Source organism: Physcomitrium patens, chromosome 3 (genome assembly GCF_059467195.1).
Source record: "Physcomitrium patens ecotype Gransden chromosome 3, ASM5946719v1, whole genome shotgun sequence".
Taxonomy (NCBI): Eukaryota; Viridiplantae; Streptophyta; class Bryopsida; order Funariales; family Funariaceae; genus Physcomitrium; species Physcomitrium patens.
The window spans coordinates 16,738,875-16,759,519 of record NC_143412.1 but is presented as its reverse complement, the minus strand read 5'-3'; the positions used below and the strand labels follow the sequence as shown (position 1 = coordinate 16,759,519).

General features: G+C 36.0%; 1 protein-coding gene across 1 annotated transcript; it reads right to left on the bottom strand.

The window, feature by feature from the left end:
• Positions 1–11,171: 11,171 nt before the first annotated feature.
• Positions 11,172–20,546, bottom strand: LOC112280447 (N-terminal acetyltransferase A complex auxiliary subunit NAA15). Its single transcript, XM_024515960.2, has 26 exons — positions 20,194–20,546; positions 19,111–19,189; positions 18,843–18,925; positions 18,533–18,682; positions 18,279–18,394; positions 18,011–18,116; positions 17,697–17,768; positions 17,222–17,337; positions 16,945–17,077; positions 16,607–16,684; positions 16,395–16,448; positions 16,042–16,112; positions 15,687–15,741; positions 15,480–15,575; positions 15,099–15,227; positions 14,855–14,937; positions 14,511–14,741; positions 14,133–14,268; positions 13,609–13,734; positions 13,291–13,422; positions 13,052–13,108; positions 12,695–12,792; positions 12,466–12,524; positions 12,145–12,244; positions 11,915–12,021; positions 11,172–11,718 (listed from the first exon to the last, which is right to left on the bottom strand). Exons 1-26 carry the CDS (start codon positions 20,245–20,247, stop codon positions 11,531–11,533), a joined length of 2,709 nt encoding a protein of 902 aa, XP_024371728.1. The 5' UTR covers positions 20,248–20,546; the 3' UTR covers positions 11,172–11,530.
• Between the last annotated feature and the right edge of the window lie 99 nt (positions 20,547–20,645).

Sequence of the window (20,645 nt, the reverse complement as noted above, 5' to 3'; positions counted from 1 at the left end):
GAGGATTCTGAGGAGATGATAGGACCTTCACTTGGCATTGTACAAGGTTCCAAACGCACGGTTCTATTGTAGCTAGACAAATTCGTTTTCTGACATGTTATCTTCTTTGATCACCGTACTTCTCATTTTATGATTGCGTTGCTTCTTTGGACAATATTGAGAAGTGTGCTTAGGTTCTCCATAGTGTAAGCACAATCCTTCTTGATGACAATGAGTCTTTTCTTGCTTAGTAAGAAGTTTGAAATGTACTGCATTAATTTACATATCCTCTACTTCTGAATGTATGTGTTGAAGAGATATTAGTGTTGCTATTGAATTATAGTTACGTTGAAGACCACTTGTACGATTTTCAAATCAGAATTCAAAAAGGTGATTGTCCTACTTCATAGCAAAGTCAATTACTTGACTCAATATTTGAGGATTAGGTAAGTTCAGCATTAATTTTTTTACCTCATATTATAATCCATAGAGAAATTGGCTAATAAGTGCAGCATCATCCCACTTAATATCCATTGCAAGTTATCAAAATTATGAAGCATACAACGTTACTGATCAATTGCCTTGTGACAATATATAGATCTTATTGGTTGTAATATAAATTGCATCATGTTCTTCATACATGGATCGAAACTCCGCCAAAAAAACCTCTAGATTATTCAATATTGGATCTCATCGTTCAAGAAAAGATGAAAACCATGATAATGCTGAACTTGAAAGAAGCGTACCAATGAATCTAACTTGCGATCCTGGAGTTGGATAGCTTTGGGGTTGAAGTTTAATCACAAGTTGTACTTGATTGATAAATCCTCTAAACTTTGATCTCGTGCCATCAAACTTCTCGGGTAGGGCAATTCTTGATTCTCTAACAGTGGAAAGACATTCCACCATAGAAGAAGGATGTGATTACTCATTTTACTTATTTCGAAAGAAACCTCCCAACATAAACCCATATAGGAGATTCGAACACGAGGAATGACTAGATGCTTAAGCGTTCACGTTAGGATCACACAATTAATTACCTTCTGAATGTATTGTCTCTATTTCCAATATCTGAACATACAAAGAAACTATAATCTCCTCCTTTACCTTATCGGTCTCTTCCTTACAGCAATTCAGTCATACCAATAACTGATATTTCCACCAATATATTCACCCTCATAATCTCCAACTGTAATATTGCGCCCTCACAACTTTCAGCACACAATTACCCTCGTTCCAATCACTGGAATTCTTCACACAGAATTGCCATTCACATTACAGTGTTTCACACAAACACAGACCCATTCTCTCTGCTGAACTACAATCAAATTTCAGCATTCAATCTTTCTTCTTCTCAAATAATACCAATCACATTTCAATTCCATAATTCACTTCACAATATTCAAAAACTCTCAATCCTCTTATTCAAAGAAAATAACAAACAAAAGAAAAGAGGTAGCACCAAGCTTATCTCGACTCACACTATCATAGCGATGGCCCTCGACTCACGACTCTCACAGTCTAGCCCTCGGCTTACGACTCTCACAATCTGGCCTTTGGCTTACGACTCTCATAATTTCGCCCTCGACTTACAACTCTCACAGTTTGGCCCTTGACTTACGACTCTCACAGTCTGGCCCTCGGCTTACGACTCTCACAGTCTGGCTCTCGGCTTACAACTCTCACAATTTGGCCCTCGGCTTACGACTCTCACAATCTGGCATCCTAATTAACTTCTACAACTCTTATATACTTTTCCCTGATTCTCTAGATTTTAATTATAATTCTATAATTAACCACTTTTAATAACTAAATCACTCATCTGTCCTCTTCAATTTCCTATTATATGGACTATTAATATATTTTACCAATATCTTTCAAAAACAAATTAATATCTATTCTACATAGCCCCACTCCTATCTCTGCAACATCCTCGCAAACACTCAATTGATACCTATCTAAAAATTATCTAACAAAACTCTACAAAAATTGTGATCTCTCTAGCCTATCTAATTAATCAATTGCCACAGTATCTATTATTGGTTCCACTGATTCTGGTTCCAACTGCAAATCTTCGTCCTCCTCCAATCCTTCCATCGGCTCCTTCCTTAATTGATTTGATAGATCTTCATTATACTCACCCAGTACATGGACTTGAGCTTCCAGTTTCAGGATCTGGACATCCTGAAATTCCAATTGTTGCTGCTGCTCATCCATTTTGGAATATCTTCAATCGACACTTGTGACCGGCTCCTCACTGTTATGTCTTAATGGGAACTACTATTCTCAAAAATACAAGAAATACAAGAAAATAGTACTCCAGCCAATCCAAAACAATACCACAGAATGACTTTAACTGGTGCCCCACTCCTATTCTTTTACTACTTGGTGATAATGACAACATGTTACCCATATTGTCCGTGAAAGGTAATGAGAAGTAATCTTTCTTGGTGGCCGCATTTAACTTTCAAAAATCTTGACATATCCTGATTTTTCCATTCTTCTTCCATACCATCACGATTGACAACACCTATGCACTATGCGGAACAAGATAAATAAAATCCACGTCAAGAAGTTTATCCAATTCCTCTTTCACTAAAAGAGAATATTTTGGGTTAAGCCAGTGTTGTCTTTGACGAACTGGCATAACACCCTCCTCGACAATAATCTGGTGCTCATACACGTCAACTGGAATCCCTTTCAAATCCGCATACGACCACGCAAAGGCAGATTTGTGATGGACGAAAAATTATTTTCAAGCATCTAATTCTGTACCTATAATATTAGCATATATTTTAATTAGTTGTGGTATTTCGTTGGTACTCAGGTTAATAAATTGACACATAGGGTCTTCAACAACCTCTGATTTAATTGTCTTCTCTTGATCTGAATATCTTGTATTATCCGACATATGGGAACCACCCAAATCTAGTTCCAATGTGCTGACTCTATTAACTGCGAAATTGTTCATCCATTCGGCAATAGCATGATCCGAGTTAGTCGCATCTTCCTGATGCAGTAAATATTTGTTAGGACTTCCACATTGGTAGACTCTTACTTTTGTTGTTGAAGTGTTTTGTCCTATTCCAAATTGCGGTGAACCTAAAGCATCGTCATCTGCCTCAATCGATTGACTCTCGTTGTCCGATGTAAATTCTGATTTTAGCAATTGAGATTTTCCATGATATTGTATCGGATACATCTGTAGAATAATCTGGTCATAGCCTTTTTCAATTGTCAATGTGCTTGGATCCCAATCGTTCTTAGCTTTGGCTTAATAAAGTAAAGGTGTGCCCAATAAAATGAGATATGATAATGTAGAATTCTATAATCGAAATACAATATAATCGATTTTGTATGTCAATCCCATGATTTTAGTGGTAATATTACGTAAGATTCCCATTGGCTTTACCCGACTATGATCTGTCATTTGCAATACTAATATCGTAGGTAGCAATTGCTTTAGATCCAAGTCCTCCATTGTATCCGCGGTCATTAAATTCACACTCGAGCCACCATCGACTTGTACCCCTGGAATTAAAATGCCATCGATTGATACATCGATTGTTGGTGCTCCTGGATTTGGGTTTAAGCTAACTTCATGAATTTCTTTAGTACGGGATCTTTGTCGTATTAGTGCTGAATGTAGATCGACATTCCGGTGCTACAGTCAAAAGTTGCTTCATTGTAATTGAAGGCTGAATAACATCCAAATCCTTCAGAATGTCGTAGGGTTCCATATTGAGAGTAATTTCCAATACTCTTTTGCGTTTCATTGGTTTGAGTTTAACTCCGTGAGGTAAGATATTCTTTCGCCCTGGACTCGAAATTGGAACAGCAATCGGGGCTTCCTTGGAATTCCCGCCTTTGAGAGGATCTTTCAACGGATAGGATATTTCTCGGAACTACGTAGAGATCAGAACTACTTGGAACGGAATCGAAGCCTCCGTAATTGGAACCTCATTGGATTCTGCCACCGATTCAAGACTCATATTGGGTACAAAGCCTGTAACAGGACCTGGATTGGATGGTCCCGGCAAATTGGCACGTGGAACCAAATTAGGTTCCTTAGTCTGTTGAGGTATCAATATTGGGATACGTCCCAATACTGATATTGGTTCATTTAGCTCCGTGGATGGCGCTACTTGCTCTCCTGCGATTGGTTCATTTATGTCTTGAATTGAATTCTTGTCTTTTTGTTGGCCTCTGGTAAGCACTACGTTCACCACCTCGACACGATGTACTGGTGAATCTCGTTGAACAGGGCCTTTGTCTTCTGTCGGTTAGCTTGTTTGTATTTGTTGGTCTCGGTTATTATAATTAAAGGGCACATTATATTGCTAATAAGTATGACCAGACTACTTACAATTTCCACATATTAGAACATAGTCATCATTGGCCCTTGGATTAGGACATTCACTCACATAATGTCTGATTTGTCTGCAATAATAGCAACGAAGTGGTCTCCTGCTAACTCCTTCAGGGATATTGGGTCTCTCTACTGGTATATAACAGTTAGGTCTATTCCATGTTGGATGAGTAAAGGATCCTGGTTGATCCATTGTTACTGTAGACTCTAGCATTGGCTTCATCATGGATAGATATTGATGGTATCTTGGTTGATTCATCGCCAATCCATGAATATTGGATACACCTTTTTGGTAAAATTCAGAGTTTAGAAAATTGGAATAATTCTTGTTTTGTTTATTTGCTCGATTTCCATTCCAACCAAACCTATTATTCGTTTGTACTTGATTGACATCCCACGAAGTTGGTTGAGTCATTATCTCATTACTGAGTTGCTGTTGCTTCCGTAAATTCTAACAGTTGGTGGTAATATACTTGCCTCCCCAAAAGGTACATTGTACAGTCATTTGGGGACGTGAAAGACATTCTGTTACTAAATGACCTTGCCCCTTACAATTGTTGCACCAGACATTGGTCCTAGTATTGGTAGACTTTCACCTTTTTTCTTTATCCTTGCCCAGATTCATAGCCAATTCATCCATTTTTTTCGTCAATGTTAACAGCAATGAATCATTGGGATTCCTTGATATCAATGCATTTGGCAATTCCTTTGTAGTTGTTATTTTTGATACATGGAATAAGGCGCATACAGGTGTGATGATGATGGTGGTACAGCTTGCAATGGAACGGAATCCACTATTTTCTATGGAATTGTATCATAATCATTCCTTCCCAAATAACTTTCCGATGCGTCATTCCAATTTTTCATTTGATAACCTCCTTGAGATGGAATCATTGTAGCTCCAATTGTTAAGTTTTGATCATAGTGACATTCCTCCCATACTTTTGCTCGCTCAAGAGATGATGCAATGGTGGTTGATTGGGCCTCCTTTACAAACATCTTCAATTCTGATGGGTGTAGTCCATTAACCAATATGGACAATACAAACGATTCCGACATTTGGTTATTTGGCCATTTTCAAAGTATATATGCTACGCGACCATAATATGATTGTACCGCTTCTCTTGGTACCATTCTGCTATTCATTAATTTTTTTCTAAGACGTTCTTCAAAACCAACTAGTCAAAAATGGGTTAAAAATGCATTTTTTAATGCCTCCCAATTGATAAATTGTCCCACAGGTTGCCGGTTATATCACTCAAACGATGTGTCTTTCAATGTCGCTGGCAGCCATCTTAACCAAATATCTTCTGTTCTTCCATTATTAGCTACACATGCTATCAAGAATTGAGGCAAATGTTGATCTGGATCCGCACCTGGCAAATCCCAAAAAGTAGGTAATGGTGCGACACTAGTCGTATGATCACCTACTGCATCTATTTGTATTGTAATCGGAATGGCTGGTCCTCCTGATGCCATTGAATTTCTTGTTCTGTTAAACTCCATTTTAAAATAATCTCTGCTTTCTCTTATTCTAATTTTCGAGCTCTCAGTGCTCCTCGATTTACTATTATTTTTTATAATTAGTTTTATTGGTTGAATTGCACGTGAAAACGTCAGATTTTAAAATACAATATAGTTATCTTTATTGGCGACCAATTTGTGCCAATCTGAAGAGCCACTATTGCTCGTTTCAACGGTACTCCTTATTGGAAAAATACCCAATGGAGTACCAAATTCTTCTATGCCTCCTTCTCTTTCAGTTAACAGCCTCAAGATTTCCATTGGAATATTAACAAAATTTCCTGCGAGTGTTCTTGGTAGTTTTTCTAACGATACATACGACTGTAGAATTAACAGTCTGTCCAATTCTTGATATGTTTGGATGCACCGACAAGCTTGCAACCATGGTTTAATCCAATTCTGTCCATGCTTCCTTTTAAGATTATGTTCTTGCTCCTCTCTAAGCAAGTTCCTTCCTTGTACTCTTCCATGTCTTTCTCTCAACTGATTTATTTTCCTGGATGCAATGCTCTCATTTTTATTAACCACAATCTTGCTTCAAACACTACTAAAATCGTCTTCTATTGCCAATTTTTTCACACGATTAGTAATTAATTCCTAACACTCAAAGCTATTATCACTCCCCGGCAACGGTGCCAAAATGTGATTGCTTGTTTTATTTATTTCGGAAGAAATCTCCCAGCATAAACCCGTATAGGGGGATTCGAACACGGGGAATGACTAGTTGCTTAAGCGTTCACATTAGGGTCACACAATCAATTACCTCCTGAATGTATCGTCTCTATTTCCAATATCAGAATACACAAAGAAACTATAATCTCTTCCTTCACCTTATCGGTCTCTTCCTTACAGCAATTCAATCATACCAATAACTGCTATTTCTACCAATATATTCACCCTCATAATCTCCAAATGTAATACTGCGCCCTCACAGCTTTCAACACACAATTATCCTCGTTCCAATCACTGAAATTCTTCACATAGAAGTGCCATTCACATTACAGTGTTTCACACAAATACAGATCCATTCTCTCTACTGAACTATAATCAAATTTTAGCATTCAATCTTTCTTCTTCTCAAATAATATCAATCACATTTCCATTCCATAATTCACTTCACAATATTCAAAAACTCTCAATCCTCTTATTCAAAGAAAATAACAAACAAAAGAAAAGAGGTAGCACCAAGCTTACCTCGGCTCACACTATCACAACAATGGCCCTCAGCTCACAATTCTCACAGTTTGGCCCTCGGCTTACGGCTCTCACAATCTGGCCCTCGGCTTATGACTCTCACAGTCTGACCCTCGGCTTACGACTCTCACAGTCTGGCATCCTAATTAACTTTTACAACTCTTATATACTTTTCCCTAATTCTCCAAATTTTAACCATAATTCTGTAATTAACCGCTTTTAATAAGTAAATCACTCATCTGTCCTCCTGAATTTCCTATTATATGGACTATTAATATATTTTACCAATATCTTTCAAAAACGAATTAATATCTATTCTACAAAGGGACATGATTTGGTGCAAATATTGAAGCACCTCCAATCATTTCTATATCTTCACTTCCTACTAATCTTATTTGCTCCTTTTGGTGGTAAATTCAATTGATGCATCACAAGCATTAACTCTCTCAATTGCTCTTGCATTTGTGCCATTGCACTCTTCATTTCAGCAAGTTCTGCCATGATAATACTTAGAAAAGAGAAGATGTCTAATATTGCTCAAGACAAATAGAAGAGAGGACTTGGGAATAAAAAAAAATACTAAGGACAATATCAGTTTAGAAGAGGGTAATCCGCAACTTTTAATATGCTTGTGTCTTATCAAGAAAAAGGGGTAATCCACTCTTAATCAAGATTAGACAAAGCTCTGATATTGTAAGTGTACTCTTGTCAATTTGTCAAGGACAAGAACATGATAAAGACAAATAAACAAGTGAGACTTCTCTCAAAGAAAGATGACAAAATAAAAATAACTTGATATATATATATATATATATATATATATATATATATATATATGTGTGTGTTAAGAAAGAAACTGGAATGGCTATTGCCAAAAAGTCAAGAAAACTAGAGATCCTTGAAATTAGACTGGAAGCAAGAAAGGAGTTGATAAGAGTGAAGAAGGCTTCACTCTTGTCTCTATATATACTATCTAACTAGAGGCTACTTGGCGACGTTCTATAGGACCTCCAATATGTGTTGACTTTGTAGGACACATGCCTTGACTTATAAGGCAAGTTTTTCTATGTGTGGACTATATAGTTAATTTGGTCTTCAAGCTAACAACATGTGTGGCACATGGCTAACTTGTTGACCACGTTTTTAATCCAAAAAGTCAATTAAAGACACCTATAAAGTCAAAGCAATATTTTTAAAGCTTCTAGGAAGCTTCCATATCAAATATCATAGAATTAACTTACTTTTACCTACTTTTACTTACTTCTACCTATTTATACATGTAATTATTAGCTTACATGTATACTTCCGTGACACAAATATAATTTGTTGCAGCTTAAACTCTCTAAACATGTGATCACTACTCCTTATAGAACTTCTCCCTAGAAACAAGAATAATGTTACAAACATAATTAGTATTATTAATTTTTTAGATAAAAAGAATTAGACAAAGTAATTAAAAATAAATAAATTTGATAATATTTTTTGGAGATGCTTATTAGAAGCTTTATAGACACAGATTTGATCTATACATGTATATAGGTGGTTGATAGGTTAAAAACTTGGCAACAAAGATCCTATAGAATATTGTCACATAGTTTTTAATTAAATGATATATATAGAAGTAAAAGTGAACCTTCCTCATTCTTGTCAATGCTTTTCTTATTATTAGCCTTATTTCAAGAATCTCTAGTTTTCTTGACTTTGACAACAATCACTAGAGTTTTTATATTATAACAATCTTTGAGCAAATAATTACTCTTTTCTACTAACACAAGAATATATTGATTTTTTGGTCCTTTTGTGATTCATGTCTTTGATCCAATAGACTAATCAATTTTTGTGGACTTAAAATTTATCAAATAATGGTAAAAATTTTAATTTTTATCTTATTTTTTATTTTATGTATATATAAATATATATATATATATATATATATATCTTTAAATATAAATAAATAATTATATTTTTAAATAAAAATTAACATGGTCAATGCAATTATTATTCTAAATAATATTTTCATCTCTTTTCAATATATTTTTAAATTTGTTTGGACTTTATCATTTAATACAATCCAAAAATCAAATAATAGTGATATCTTAATTTGCATCAAAGTTATAAAGTAAGTTTGTAACAAAACATTAGTTATAGGTAGATTAAAAATTATCAAATTTATCAAATAAATAAAGATTCTATTTGTCAAGTGATTCATTAAATCATTGTAGCTTAGACACTTAAATATACAACAAATCTTGAGGCATAAACTTATAATGACTAAACTAATGACAAAAAAACAATGGTTTCATTTAAAAGTGTTCCATAAATGATTTAATAAATCATGAATAAAATATTAGATAAAAAATAATATAGAATTAATCATTTTTAATTTATAAAAATACTTTTTAATTTTAGAAATTTAAAAAAACTAAGAATAAATTTATATTTACTTAACAATATAAAAACATTTAGAAGCACCTTTCTTTTGTTTATCTAAATCATTGGCAAGTTTTGTCTAAAGATTGTATAGGTATATATATATATATATATAATGATAAGCATATATCAAAATTTATCTTTTAACTCTAATTATGTTGTATTGGATACATAAAAAAATTATTAGATTATATATATATATATATATATATATATATATATATATATATTAGATGGCCGATCTAAAATGTTACAATATGACCACGACTTATTTAATCAACTTAAAAGACATTCATCAAATAATGATTTGAATCAAAATATCTTGGTTGAAGGTTTTGCTAAAATATTCAAGATAGCATTTAAGTCTAAAGAATTAAGTAAAGAAATAGAAGTGATTAAATTATTACATGGAGGCATTGGATGAATTATACTTTGATTTTAAAATGTACTACTTAAATTCTTTCTTTAATATTATGACATACGTAGCCAAATTAAATTTATAGTTGAATTAATTAAACCACAAGCAATGGAATCTACGAAACTTCACACTATAATTTAGTTGAACAATGTTTTGCTTTAAATTAGAACAATGTTTGGTTTAACCCAAGTGCACATAAAGAAGTTTGCTTATATAGCTAATTTAATATAGATGATTATAATATATGGATAGAGAATACAATTAAATTCTAGTATTTTATATTAATGTTTTTTTAAGCATGTCTTGTAAAAATGAGAAAATTTTATATAAATTATAAGTTTACTCAATCTAGTTGTATTTTGGATTTGGATAATATCTTTGTTTAATAAGACTTTTCTAATATTAAGAGACTATGAGTTGTAGAAGGCATTTTGATAGAAGCAAGAGATATTTGCTAGCAAATCTCTACTTGGATTATATTATTTTAAAACAATATGGTCTTTCCTTAGGAAACTTTACTTACAAACAATATGGACTGAAGAAAACATCTTTATTTTAAGGAAGAGAAGTGGAAAAATATTCATAGAAAAAAAGTGATTTGGAACAAACTAATAAAATATGACAAAATTAGATAGTAAATAACTTATAACAAAATAGAAAAACAACTGGACAATTGTGCAACATTATTGTTCCAAAAAAACAAATCATGGACAACCAAAAGCATGCTAAACATACAAATTGAAATAAAAACTGGGTAAAGTACTAAAATGCCACAAAAGAATCTTATAATGCATGTTGCAAAGCAATAGCTAAATGGACAATTTAGGATTTATGTTGGCTTTGTAAGTAGGTATTATGTGTGCTTGGTTCCAGCCTGGTCTGACAAAACATTGATATTAACTTTGTTCCTGTTCTTTTAATTAATTTAAAGCATCAAGTTATAATCTCATTTTGTGTCAAAAAGAAAAAGAAATATAAAAAAACGGATAAGAAAAGCTCAAATAAAGAATATGTAGGCCACAAATAACTATTCCTTTGCACCAATATTTTGGTACAGATCCTTTTTAAAGAGAAGATATCAAGAGATTATAAACTTTTTTTTTTGAAGAAAAAACACTAACCACTTCCTCAAAGACAATGCATTCTCTGAAGAATCTCTACACAGTAGACTATCTTTCATCGCAGGGTTGTCCAAAGTACTCTCCAAAACACTCTCTTCCTCCTTTGACGCCCACTATTAAGGTACGTGACAACGTATTTGCACTTTGGTGGACATCAATATTTTCATTCTTGCAAGAGGCACCACAACGTGTCATCGCCAGGTTCCAGTAACTCATCTACAGGAACACCTGAAATCACATTAAGTTCTACGCCTCTAGGTATCTTCATTCAACTGCGTTACTCCGGAGAAAGGATTCAACCTAGGTAGAAGGCATAGCTAACTCATAGTAACATCTGAACAAGTTATTCACGTGCAATTCACCCTCAACAAAAAACTGGGACTCATGTGAACTCCTTCAGAAGAATCTAACTAATTCCTCCCTAATATATCAAGGTCAGCATAAACACAACCTTGACAGGTGAAAAATTGAATAAGACCTAAAAATATGTTCTGTTCAGCTCAAAACTAAGTCTCTGACACCACCATTCACTGAATGGGTGTGGTCTTTCTCGCATTCAGATTCGACCTTTCCATTCTCTGAGTGATTTGAGTCTTGTATGTTTTCCAGTCGTGCTGCAGAGCATTTGGCACCTTTAAAATACGTTGAGAAAGGGAACAACTTTCCACAACGTGCTGACCATTCTGCAATTTCAGACATGCGAAAGTTATAACCAAATGACCCACTATGAAAGACATGAATTGGTACATATTCCATAAAGGTGGAATCAGAAGTTTGTAAAGTAGACAATATCCCTACAAGAACTTCGCGAGTTCAGAGTACAGTATTGTTCATACAACAACGATCTTAAGGTCGCAACCACAATTTCAATAGGCTTACTTGTTGCTGCAGCTTTATCCCCGAATGAATTCTCCAACAATTGATGTACTTCTACGCAATTTTTCAGAAACCATTCGCTCGCAGCGTCATTTGACGCTGATGCAACCCTGGTTTTAAAAGCCCCAAAACACGGTTCAATCAGATATGTCAGAAAGGGTGTACCAGATAATCTAGCACCTGTAATTTGCTTGACACCAAGAACTATGGCAGTACAAGCTAATTGAACGTACCTTTCAGGCGACTCTTCAATTATCTTAATTGCCTCAGACTTAGCATCCGGACAGAGAAGAAGATGAATCTCTGCTGCAGCAACCCTATGCTGCAGGGAATCTGTATTATACATAAGAAATTCATACACCAACATGGTTAAAACTTTCACGGGTACTCGCATTCAAACAACACCTACGCATTCAAGGACTACAAAGCCAGATAAAAGTGTTAAAGTGATGTCGATGATTTTCACTTTGACAATAGATGATAAACGCCATGGTTTTGGCTAATCAAATATGGAGAGCATCAAACAGACGATGTACAAGGACAGTGAAACTAACCGCGATAGGTCGCAAGGAAATCTCTGTTTGCGTCAAGAAGAGATTTTTCTCCGAGTTCCCTGAAATATAACACATACATGATAAAACTGAGATAACATACCCTTGAAAAAACATGATTTACAGCAAAACCAATTCAGAAGCAACTTCTACCGAAACCATGGAAATTAGCATCTTTGATACACAATCAAAAAGATGTCTCACGATCACACGAAATAATTAGAAAACTTACTGCATTGATGCTCTCTCTATAGCAATCACATCATGAATAATCTTCTCGGCATGAGTATCTGGACTTCTTAATTTGTCCAATGACTCGAACAAGCGTATCTGAATCACAATCACAACGATAAATATCTCAGCACAGCTTTCATAAGCAATTAAATAATTCACAATCATCACAAATTCTGGAGAAATAATCCTAAAGCCCCCGCTGTACTCAGAATGTATCACATACATTAACATGCAAGGGAGGAGAACAAAGCGCACAACAGAAACCACATATCTAATAAGCATAAAGATGGCCTTGTAATTTATCAAAACAAACAAAATCTAAAACATTTTTTTCCACAAAAATAAATAAACTCACCAAACAACGGTGTACATCAGGGCTGCTTGGATCTAATGCCAACTGTTTCTTCACAGCCTAAGAACCCACAGCACAGAAGTTTCCACTCAAAGGATAAGCATTTCGATAGAGCATAGTACAAAAATAAGTGTTTTCAAAAGAAACAAAACAACTATAGGCAAGAATACCAAAACATTCAGATGATGTATAATTACACAGCGACATCTAACTGATACATAGATGGAATATAAATGGAATACCTGAAGAGCAAGCAATTTCTTATTTTTGCGGAAGTACACTTCGAAGGCAAGCAGATGGGTTTCAATAGCATCTGCTGAGTGTTCTTGCAAAAGTCTCAAATACTTTAGTGCTTCGCTTAAAGGATCTTCAACCTGTACACATGAGTATAGATGACACAACGTATATTACACAAAAAGCGCTGTGGCATATAACCATACTTGTAGAAACGTTCAAAGAGTCCACTTAAAAAATCAAAAGTACAATCCAAAAAAAAATATGGCAGGATTCAAATACGAAGCTTCTGCCCTAACACATATACACGGAAAGAATAGACACACATTCATCAGTTTGTCACCATCCGGATCCGTATCTACAGGTCGAGGTGTCTGTGCCCCCTTCTTCCCTGCTTTGTTTGCAGCAGCGTTAGCGGCAAGTTCTTCCAATTTGACCTTTTCTTCTGCCTCCTGATAACGACAAGAAAGATGCAACATTCTAAAGTCAATACAAAACGGAGTAAATGGCAATGATTCAATACACAAAATAAGCGCAATACCAAGTCTCTTATTGAAATGGCTGTTATGCTTGTGAGTTTAAGCTGTTTGACATTTCCAATATGTGATGAAGAAATAAAGTACACTTGAATCAATCAAACATACATTTAACATCAAAGCAATCTTAGGTAGGATAAGATCACTAAAACATCAAGACTTTTGTTTCGGGAACGAAATATCTCAGCAAAATCTAGCACAGAGCAAATTACAGGCCATCATCAACAAGTGATGGTTAATAATATTCAATCACTTAGGAAGGTAATGACTTTCACACGTAGATAACCTAAAGATGACTAGATTAGAATTTGTACCTTTTTAGCTTTTGCTTCTGCTTTGCGAAGTTTCTGGCGCATTTTCTTCCGTTCTGCAGTTGGCAAACCAGCTAAAGCTGCTTCGTGCTCTTCTACTGCAGTCTTCGGGGGCGAATCATGGAGTTTAATATAACATCTAAAAAACAAGACGCATGTTAGATACTGGAGATCAACTAGTGTGCTACATAACTCAAATGACTCATGTCAGCAAATAACGGGAAAATGCACTTGACATTTTGTATTTAAAATTTTTAAATACTCTAAAATAATAAATGATTAAAATCCAGGATTTACAATCCAACTAAAGCAAGACAGAACAATTACTACGAAATAGTTTTCAGTCAAACACTTCAATGTAACAAACACAAAGAAAAGTACCTGATGATCGAAGTAGCAGCCCTAAAAAAGAAACGATGCGAGTGTAGCTGATCCTGGAAGCGCAGCATCCGTATGTATGCACGCAAAGTCATTTTACGTAAGCAGTAAGTGTGGAAGTCAAACTGATCCTCAATCATGTCATTGTAGTGTTTCTCCACAAGCAAGTATTTCTTTAAAGCCTTGCCCATATTCCCTTGACGGAAATGGCTGTCACCGGATGCCAGCTCGTACCTGAAAAATAGCAGTTACATCAGGCGCCTCTTGCCCTTCTTTGTATCTACTAGTATCTTCCAAGCTCTATAGAATCTCTTAAATTTTTTCCAAAGATGATATTAAATGCTCACCACATGCATTGCATGTCGAATAAGTTGTTGTGTTGATCACCATCCCTAGTGAACAGTACAGCCGTTTTCTCCGCAATTTCGACCTAAGGGAACACAATTGGACTGAACTCGTAATAAAATTTCACTGATATATAAAAAACGATGTTTAAGGAAGTGGATAGAATTATTCAAAGACGTAAATTTAAAGGAAACTTGAATAGGACATCAACAAATGATGAAAATTATTCGAACCAACCACAGGTACCTGGTCAGCTTGCAACATGCGCTTCACACATTCACTGTTCAAAAACCGGTCAGCAAGATCCATAGTTCGTGCTTCATTAGCCAAAGCTGCAGCGGCCGTAGGATCCCCGGCATGCTTCAGTATTCTTCCCTGTCAAAGGGTAGACAGTATTCATGCTTACAGCACTAAATAAAACGGACAAGAGAGCCAGAAAGAAAAATTCCAAACCATGACTTAAACTAGCAAGAAATGAATGACAAATAGCTTGACAGAATCTTCCACTAGTGTCGAAGGTTATTTGAACTGTAAATGAGTAACCTTGTAACCATGAATAAAAAATTCAGAAAACAAAGAACAAGAAATAAAAGCCCGAAATATCCTCAGAATATTCAAGATCAGCACCTTCACAAGGTAAAAGTCGATAACTGTAGGCGTGTGCTCAATTGCTTGGTTAATGTAAGAATAAGCCTTTTCGTATTGACGTATTTTATCGAAATGCTGGAATAGATTTCCACACACAAGACACGTTTGAGATTTCCTTTTCAAGATCCAGTTGTCAATTACAATTGTACGACAGAAGTCATCCTTGAAATTTTTGAGACTTCACACCTGAGCTAGAAGACAAAGGGTCCACAGATATGTTGAGGGAGCCTCGACGTCAGAACTGGAAGATAGAAATACAATAGTAAATGATCAACCCAGTGATTTCCGTTAGTCGTACTAACATACTCTTTCTAGGTTAGATTACATTATTGGGAAGAACCACAAACATGAAGCAACAGATTTTACTGAAATGTGAGATAAGTTTCACTATCAAGGTTAATTACCACATAATCAATCATAATTTACATACCAATCTTAACTGAAAATACTCCAGAAAATGACCCTAATCGCTAGACTAACCTTAACTTGTTTATTTGGATTTTATGTGATTTTTAAAATGAAAAAAGATATCGGTGAACACCTGCCAGGAAATGTCTTCGAGGTCTGTAAGGAAGACACGACTTCAACAAAAACCTCCTCCAAAATCTCATCCTGCAAAGAAGAGTTGGACCATTAGTGGAAGGAATACCACAATTGCATTTCATTACGTCATGATTCGTAGAATTCAACAACACAACTAATGCCATCGAAGGAGTGAGCAGGAAAGACGCCATAATACTAAATTATTCATCTTCGCAATACATGTTTTAGTTTACAAAAAAACCGCACAAATCTGCTAAGCACACGGCAACGACCGCTTGGCGATTATGTTTCAAAGAACTCCAACGACCTCAGTTCGATATCAAAAATATAGGGGTTCCGTCAAAGCAATACCTTTCGAGGATGACTATAAAGTGGACGAAGATCAGTAAAAAGTGAGGGCACACCCTGAAACAAACATGAAAACTTCATTAACACCAACACTTCTTTACTACCAACAAAACCCCAACAGCAAATGCAATTCTAACAAGAAAGATCCAATAATTTTCAGCTCACAGGGTACGCTCTTAAGTGCTTCAGATTAAAAACAGATAGACGGAACGAACCTTTTTTAAGAACGGACGAATATACAAAGTAACTGCTGCTTTAAATGAATCTTCTTCCAAGAAATCCAAGGGGATACGCTGCACACAAAGTCCCGACAACTATTCAGAGCCAGTTCATATTCTGTGCGTTAGCATATGGGCTGGCCAAAACATTCTATCACATAATGTAACAAGTAAACCAACAGTGCGGGGTATTGAATGCCATTAAGCATCACCGAGGATGGAGCTAGAACAAGATATGTATTGAGTGCTAACTATCTGTCTACATGTCGTCATGATGCAACATCGCGGCAGAAATGTCATGAACGTTTAAAACACGTACAATAACAAGTTCTGACCTTAGCAGCAGCAGAGCGAGGGTACTTTCGGCGAAGACCATCGTAAAGTTCCACTAGCTTCTCTACCTGCTCGGAGGTATACGCTTTACCATTTGGAGTCAATCCAAGACATTTCTGAAGGCCCTCATAGTACCTGCACCCAGAAAATCATTTCAATGAGAGTAAACGGTCATGGAATCAATCGAATAATGATGATGGTATTTTCTAGAAGTAATTTACACCCAAATGTGAAATTGAATTTTCAAAACCACTAAATATTAGTACACTCACAACTTACAGGTAATTGTCGGGATTAATATCAAGAAGTTTCCGATAAATATCTTCTGCTTCAGCTGAACGGTTAATTTGCAAGAGCAGCGATGCCTTGTGTTCTCTGAGTCCTAACTTGTCCACCTATGACAAACACCAAGCATAAGGTTTAGTTTATGAATTCTCCGCACACATTGCACGAACAATTCATACCTATGGCTAGTCAACACAATCAGAAACTAATACAGTAGAAGCCAATGAAATTCATAAAAGTGCTAATTACTCTAGTCAATCTGATTATTCAGAACACCCACATTTCAACAACATATCTACTCCAAGATATTGAGCATTTGAATAAAAACAGCTGAACCAACATACATTTAAACATTAAGAATCTATCCACAACTTAAAACCTTAAACGATAATAATCATTGAAAAAATTTAAATATTAAATCAAACAGGTAAAAACAATTCAGGCTTGGTTAGAAGTAGAAAAGACATACGATTTTCCCTTCGTTCTTCGCAAGTTCTTCAAATGCTTTCTCTGGTTGCCCCGCTTCTTCCAATACAGTAGCCTAATTTTCATCCAAAAATTGCACAGTTTGAGAGGAGAACACAACAAGCACAAATTCAACTTTCTAAATCAATGTTTCACTTTAAAATTCAACACACACACACACACACACACACAAAAAAAAAAAAAAAAAAAAAAAAAAAAAAACGGGGGGGCAGGGGGTCTGCATATCGAAGCGCCACTGTTATACATCACAAAACTAACCCACCATCACAAACTAAACCACGTCAATAACGTCGTTACCTTGTAAAGTAGCATTTCGCTGTGCTCGTAACGCTCACTTTCAGGGGGGAAATCCTCCTCCAAGGTGCCTTCATAAGCGTCCAAAATACTTACAGCCATCGCAGGTCTAATACAAATCCAGGGTTAACTAATTTATACAAATAATTTAAAAAGAAAATACTGTAGATTGCGTCGTTGAACGACGCGCTAAATTCTCTCAGAAAACCGAGCACCAAAAGTGTTTTCGTATTTCAAATACAAATACGTACGCAGAGTTAGAAAGCATTACTCATGATTTACGTGATGAGCAATGGCGAAGCCAATCCAATTGTTGCGATGACTGGGCTTCAATGTCAGCAACTGTCTCCTGGTCTCAACAAACCCAGGTAGCTCCCGCATTTGTGCCTGCAAATTGCAAAAGCCTACTCCTTAGAAATCAAGGTCACCAGCTCAGAAGAAGGATTACAGGTGAAAAACGGCGAATCCATCAAAATGCAGTGAGGAGAATATCATGAGCCAATAACGCGATATTCAATATCAAACCTGAAGCAGCGATAAATCCCTAAGGATTTGAATATTCTGTGAGTCAATTCGAAGAGCACATCGATAACACTTGATGGCCTCCCGATAATCTCGGTCAGAACGGTATAGAAGTCCATAGACGTGCCAACACACATGACTCTTGACATCGTTCTGCACGAACTCAAAAGCATTGATATGAGCATTAACAGTCATTAGAGCGTCAAATAATGGGATATGATTGACCTCAGGAGTACATACAATATTGCACATGTAACGTGTGACGGAGTGAGGACAACTTTAAACTTTCAATCGCAAAACTTTAGACACGGACCTTCAAACCTTTACGGACAAGCTCATAAGCCTCTGATTTCCTGTCCATGCAATTGAGGGTCAAACCCTTCATTGCAAGAGTTTCTGCGATAATCACAAGCATGATCTTTAATCGCACAATTATAAACAGAATGGACATAATTAAAGCATTACAAAACTTAGAATAAAACCACTGGGATCTTAATAACAAGCAGTTCATAAGCACATGACTGTCAACACAATCTGAACTGCAGAAGACTCTAAAAAACTGAAAAAAGACTTTAGATTACCTCCATGCTCAGGAAACTTCCGAAGGATTTGATCTGAAGCCTTTAAACCTTTTTTGTATTGCTTCGTTTCATATGATTTCTGAGCACATCAAAACAACAAGCTCAACCTTTTTAGTTGGCAAACACGCACTACTTCAGACATAAAACTTCTAACAACACTATGCCGTAATTGTGCTGAGCCAACGTGCAAAGGTGCTTGTGTCTACAAAGGGGTCAACTTTTTAAGTGATATCTACAATCAGCCTCACTAACTAAACTATACTCTCTCCAGTTGAAGTTAGTCATATATATATATATATATATATATAATCTTCACGACTTCTTCGATCACCCGTGAAAGTGCTCCATACAAAGCTGTGAAAGAATAAGCCACAAATTTTATCTGAATTGTGGGCTTATGATTCTCAAGAGCAGTTTCTTGCAAAACTAGAGTAAATTCAAAAATTCAAAACGTCGTGAATGTCCAAAAAGGCTCTTATGACTTAACCCAGAACCTCATACGTCTTGACATTGGTTTGAAAAAGTAATGTGATGTAGGACTTCTAATTATATAAAACTAAATCCTTCGAATAAAAATAAAGGAACTGAATGCAAGTCCTTAATAATGTTCCCTTAATTTTAGTATGACGCAAGCTAAGTTTCAGAGCATAAACCCAATACAAGAGTTCCAATTTCCAAAACATAATCAAAAGAAATCAAAGAAGTTATTTTCATAAGTTAACCACTACACAGCACGCTCATGAAGAACGTAAATTACAATCCCAACGCCTAACTCACAGCAAACTTCTTCGGCAAAAGCTACAACACAGATCGAAATACCAATACAAATAAACTAAACTAAGAATTCCTTTCTGATCCGATGCTAATTCTCAAAATCATGGTAGCTGCACCAAGAATAACAAAAATTCCAAACCGACAATCATAATCTATGACCGCAAAACGCTTACATAATGTTTTTCATCCAACACAGAAAGCATTTCCCCTGTTTTCTCCCGAACCAAAATCTCTACAACGACGAAAATCGCCCCGCCCAAACCGAAAATCTCTCCAACACCGAACACAGACTTTGAAAGCTCAACGTACCACGATGAGCTTGAAGAGATTGGCCTCCTTAGGAGGTAAGACTTGACCGCCCATTGTTGACGATTATTGATTCGAAAACCAGAGCCTCGGTTTAAACAGTCAATCAGTCAATTCCCCGTTGCAGCAGCACTCTCCTTCGAGTAAATTCGCCTAAGCACGTACCACTCCGGAGAAATCAAATCCTCGGGTGACACACGACTCCGATCGAAGAAGGTCCGCCGACTCGAACCCCGGGAGATACCGCCACCCCTATTCTACCCCGATGCACATAACTCGAGCTCGACCTCCCTCTCGTCTGTCTCTGCAGGCACCCATCATCCGCAGTCAGGCATTCGTATCTCCCCGTATAATCCACCTTTTAGGGCTGACTAGGACCCCTTGTGTTGGCTTTGTGGTTGACACCCTGTCGAAACCTGGGGAGACTCGCAGATAACCTCTCGCCCGTTCTCAAC

Excerpts from the sequence above, each read along its gene's own strand:
- LOC112280447 (XM_024515960.2), bottom strand. The coding sequence starts at position 20,247 with ATGGGCGGTCAAGTCTTACCTCCTAAGGAGGCCAATCTCTTCAAGCTC. Across the intron at positions 18,117-18,278 it reads GCTCATCACGTAAATCATGA|ACCTGCGATGGCTGTAAGTA; the intron begins GTAATGCTTTCT and ends GATTTGTATTAG. Across the intron at positions 15,742-16,041 it reads TCGAAGACATTTCCTGGCAG|TTCTGACGTCGAGGCTCCCT; the intron begins GTGTTCACCGAT and ends TCTATCTTCCAG.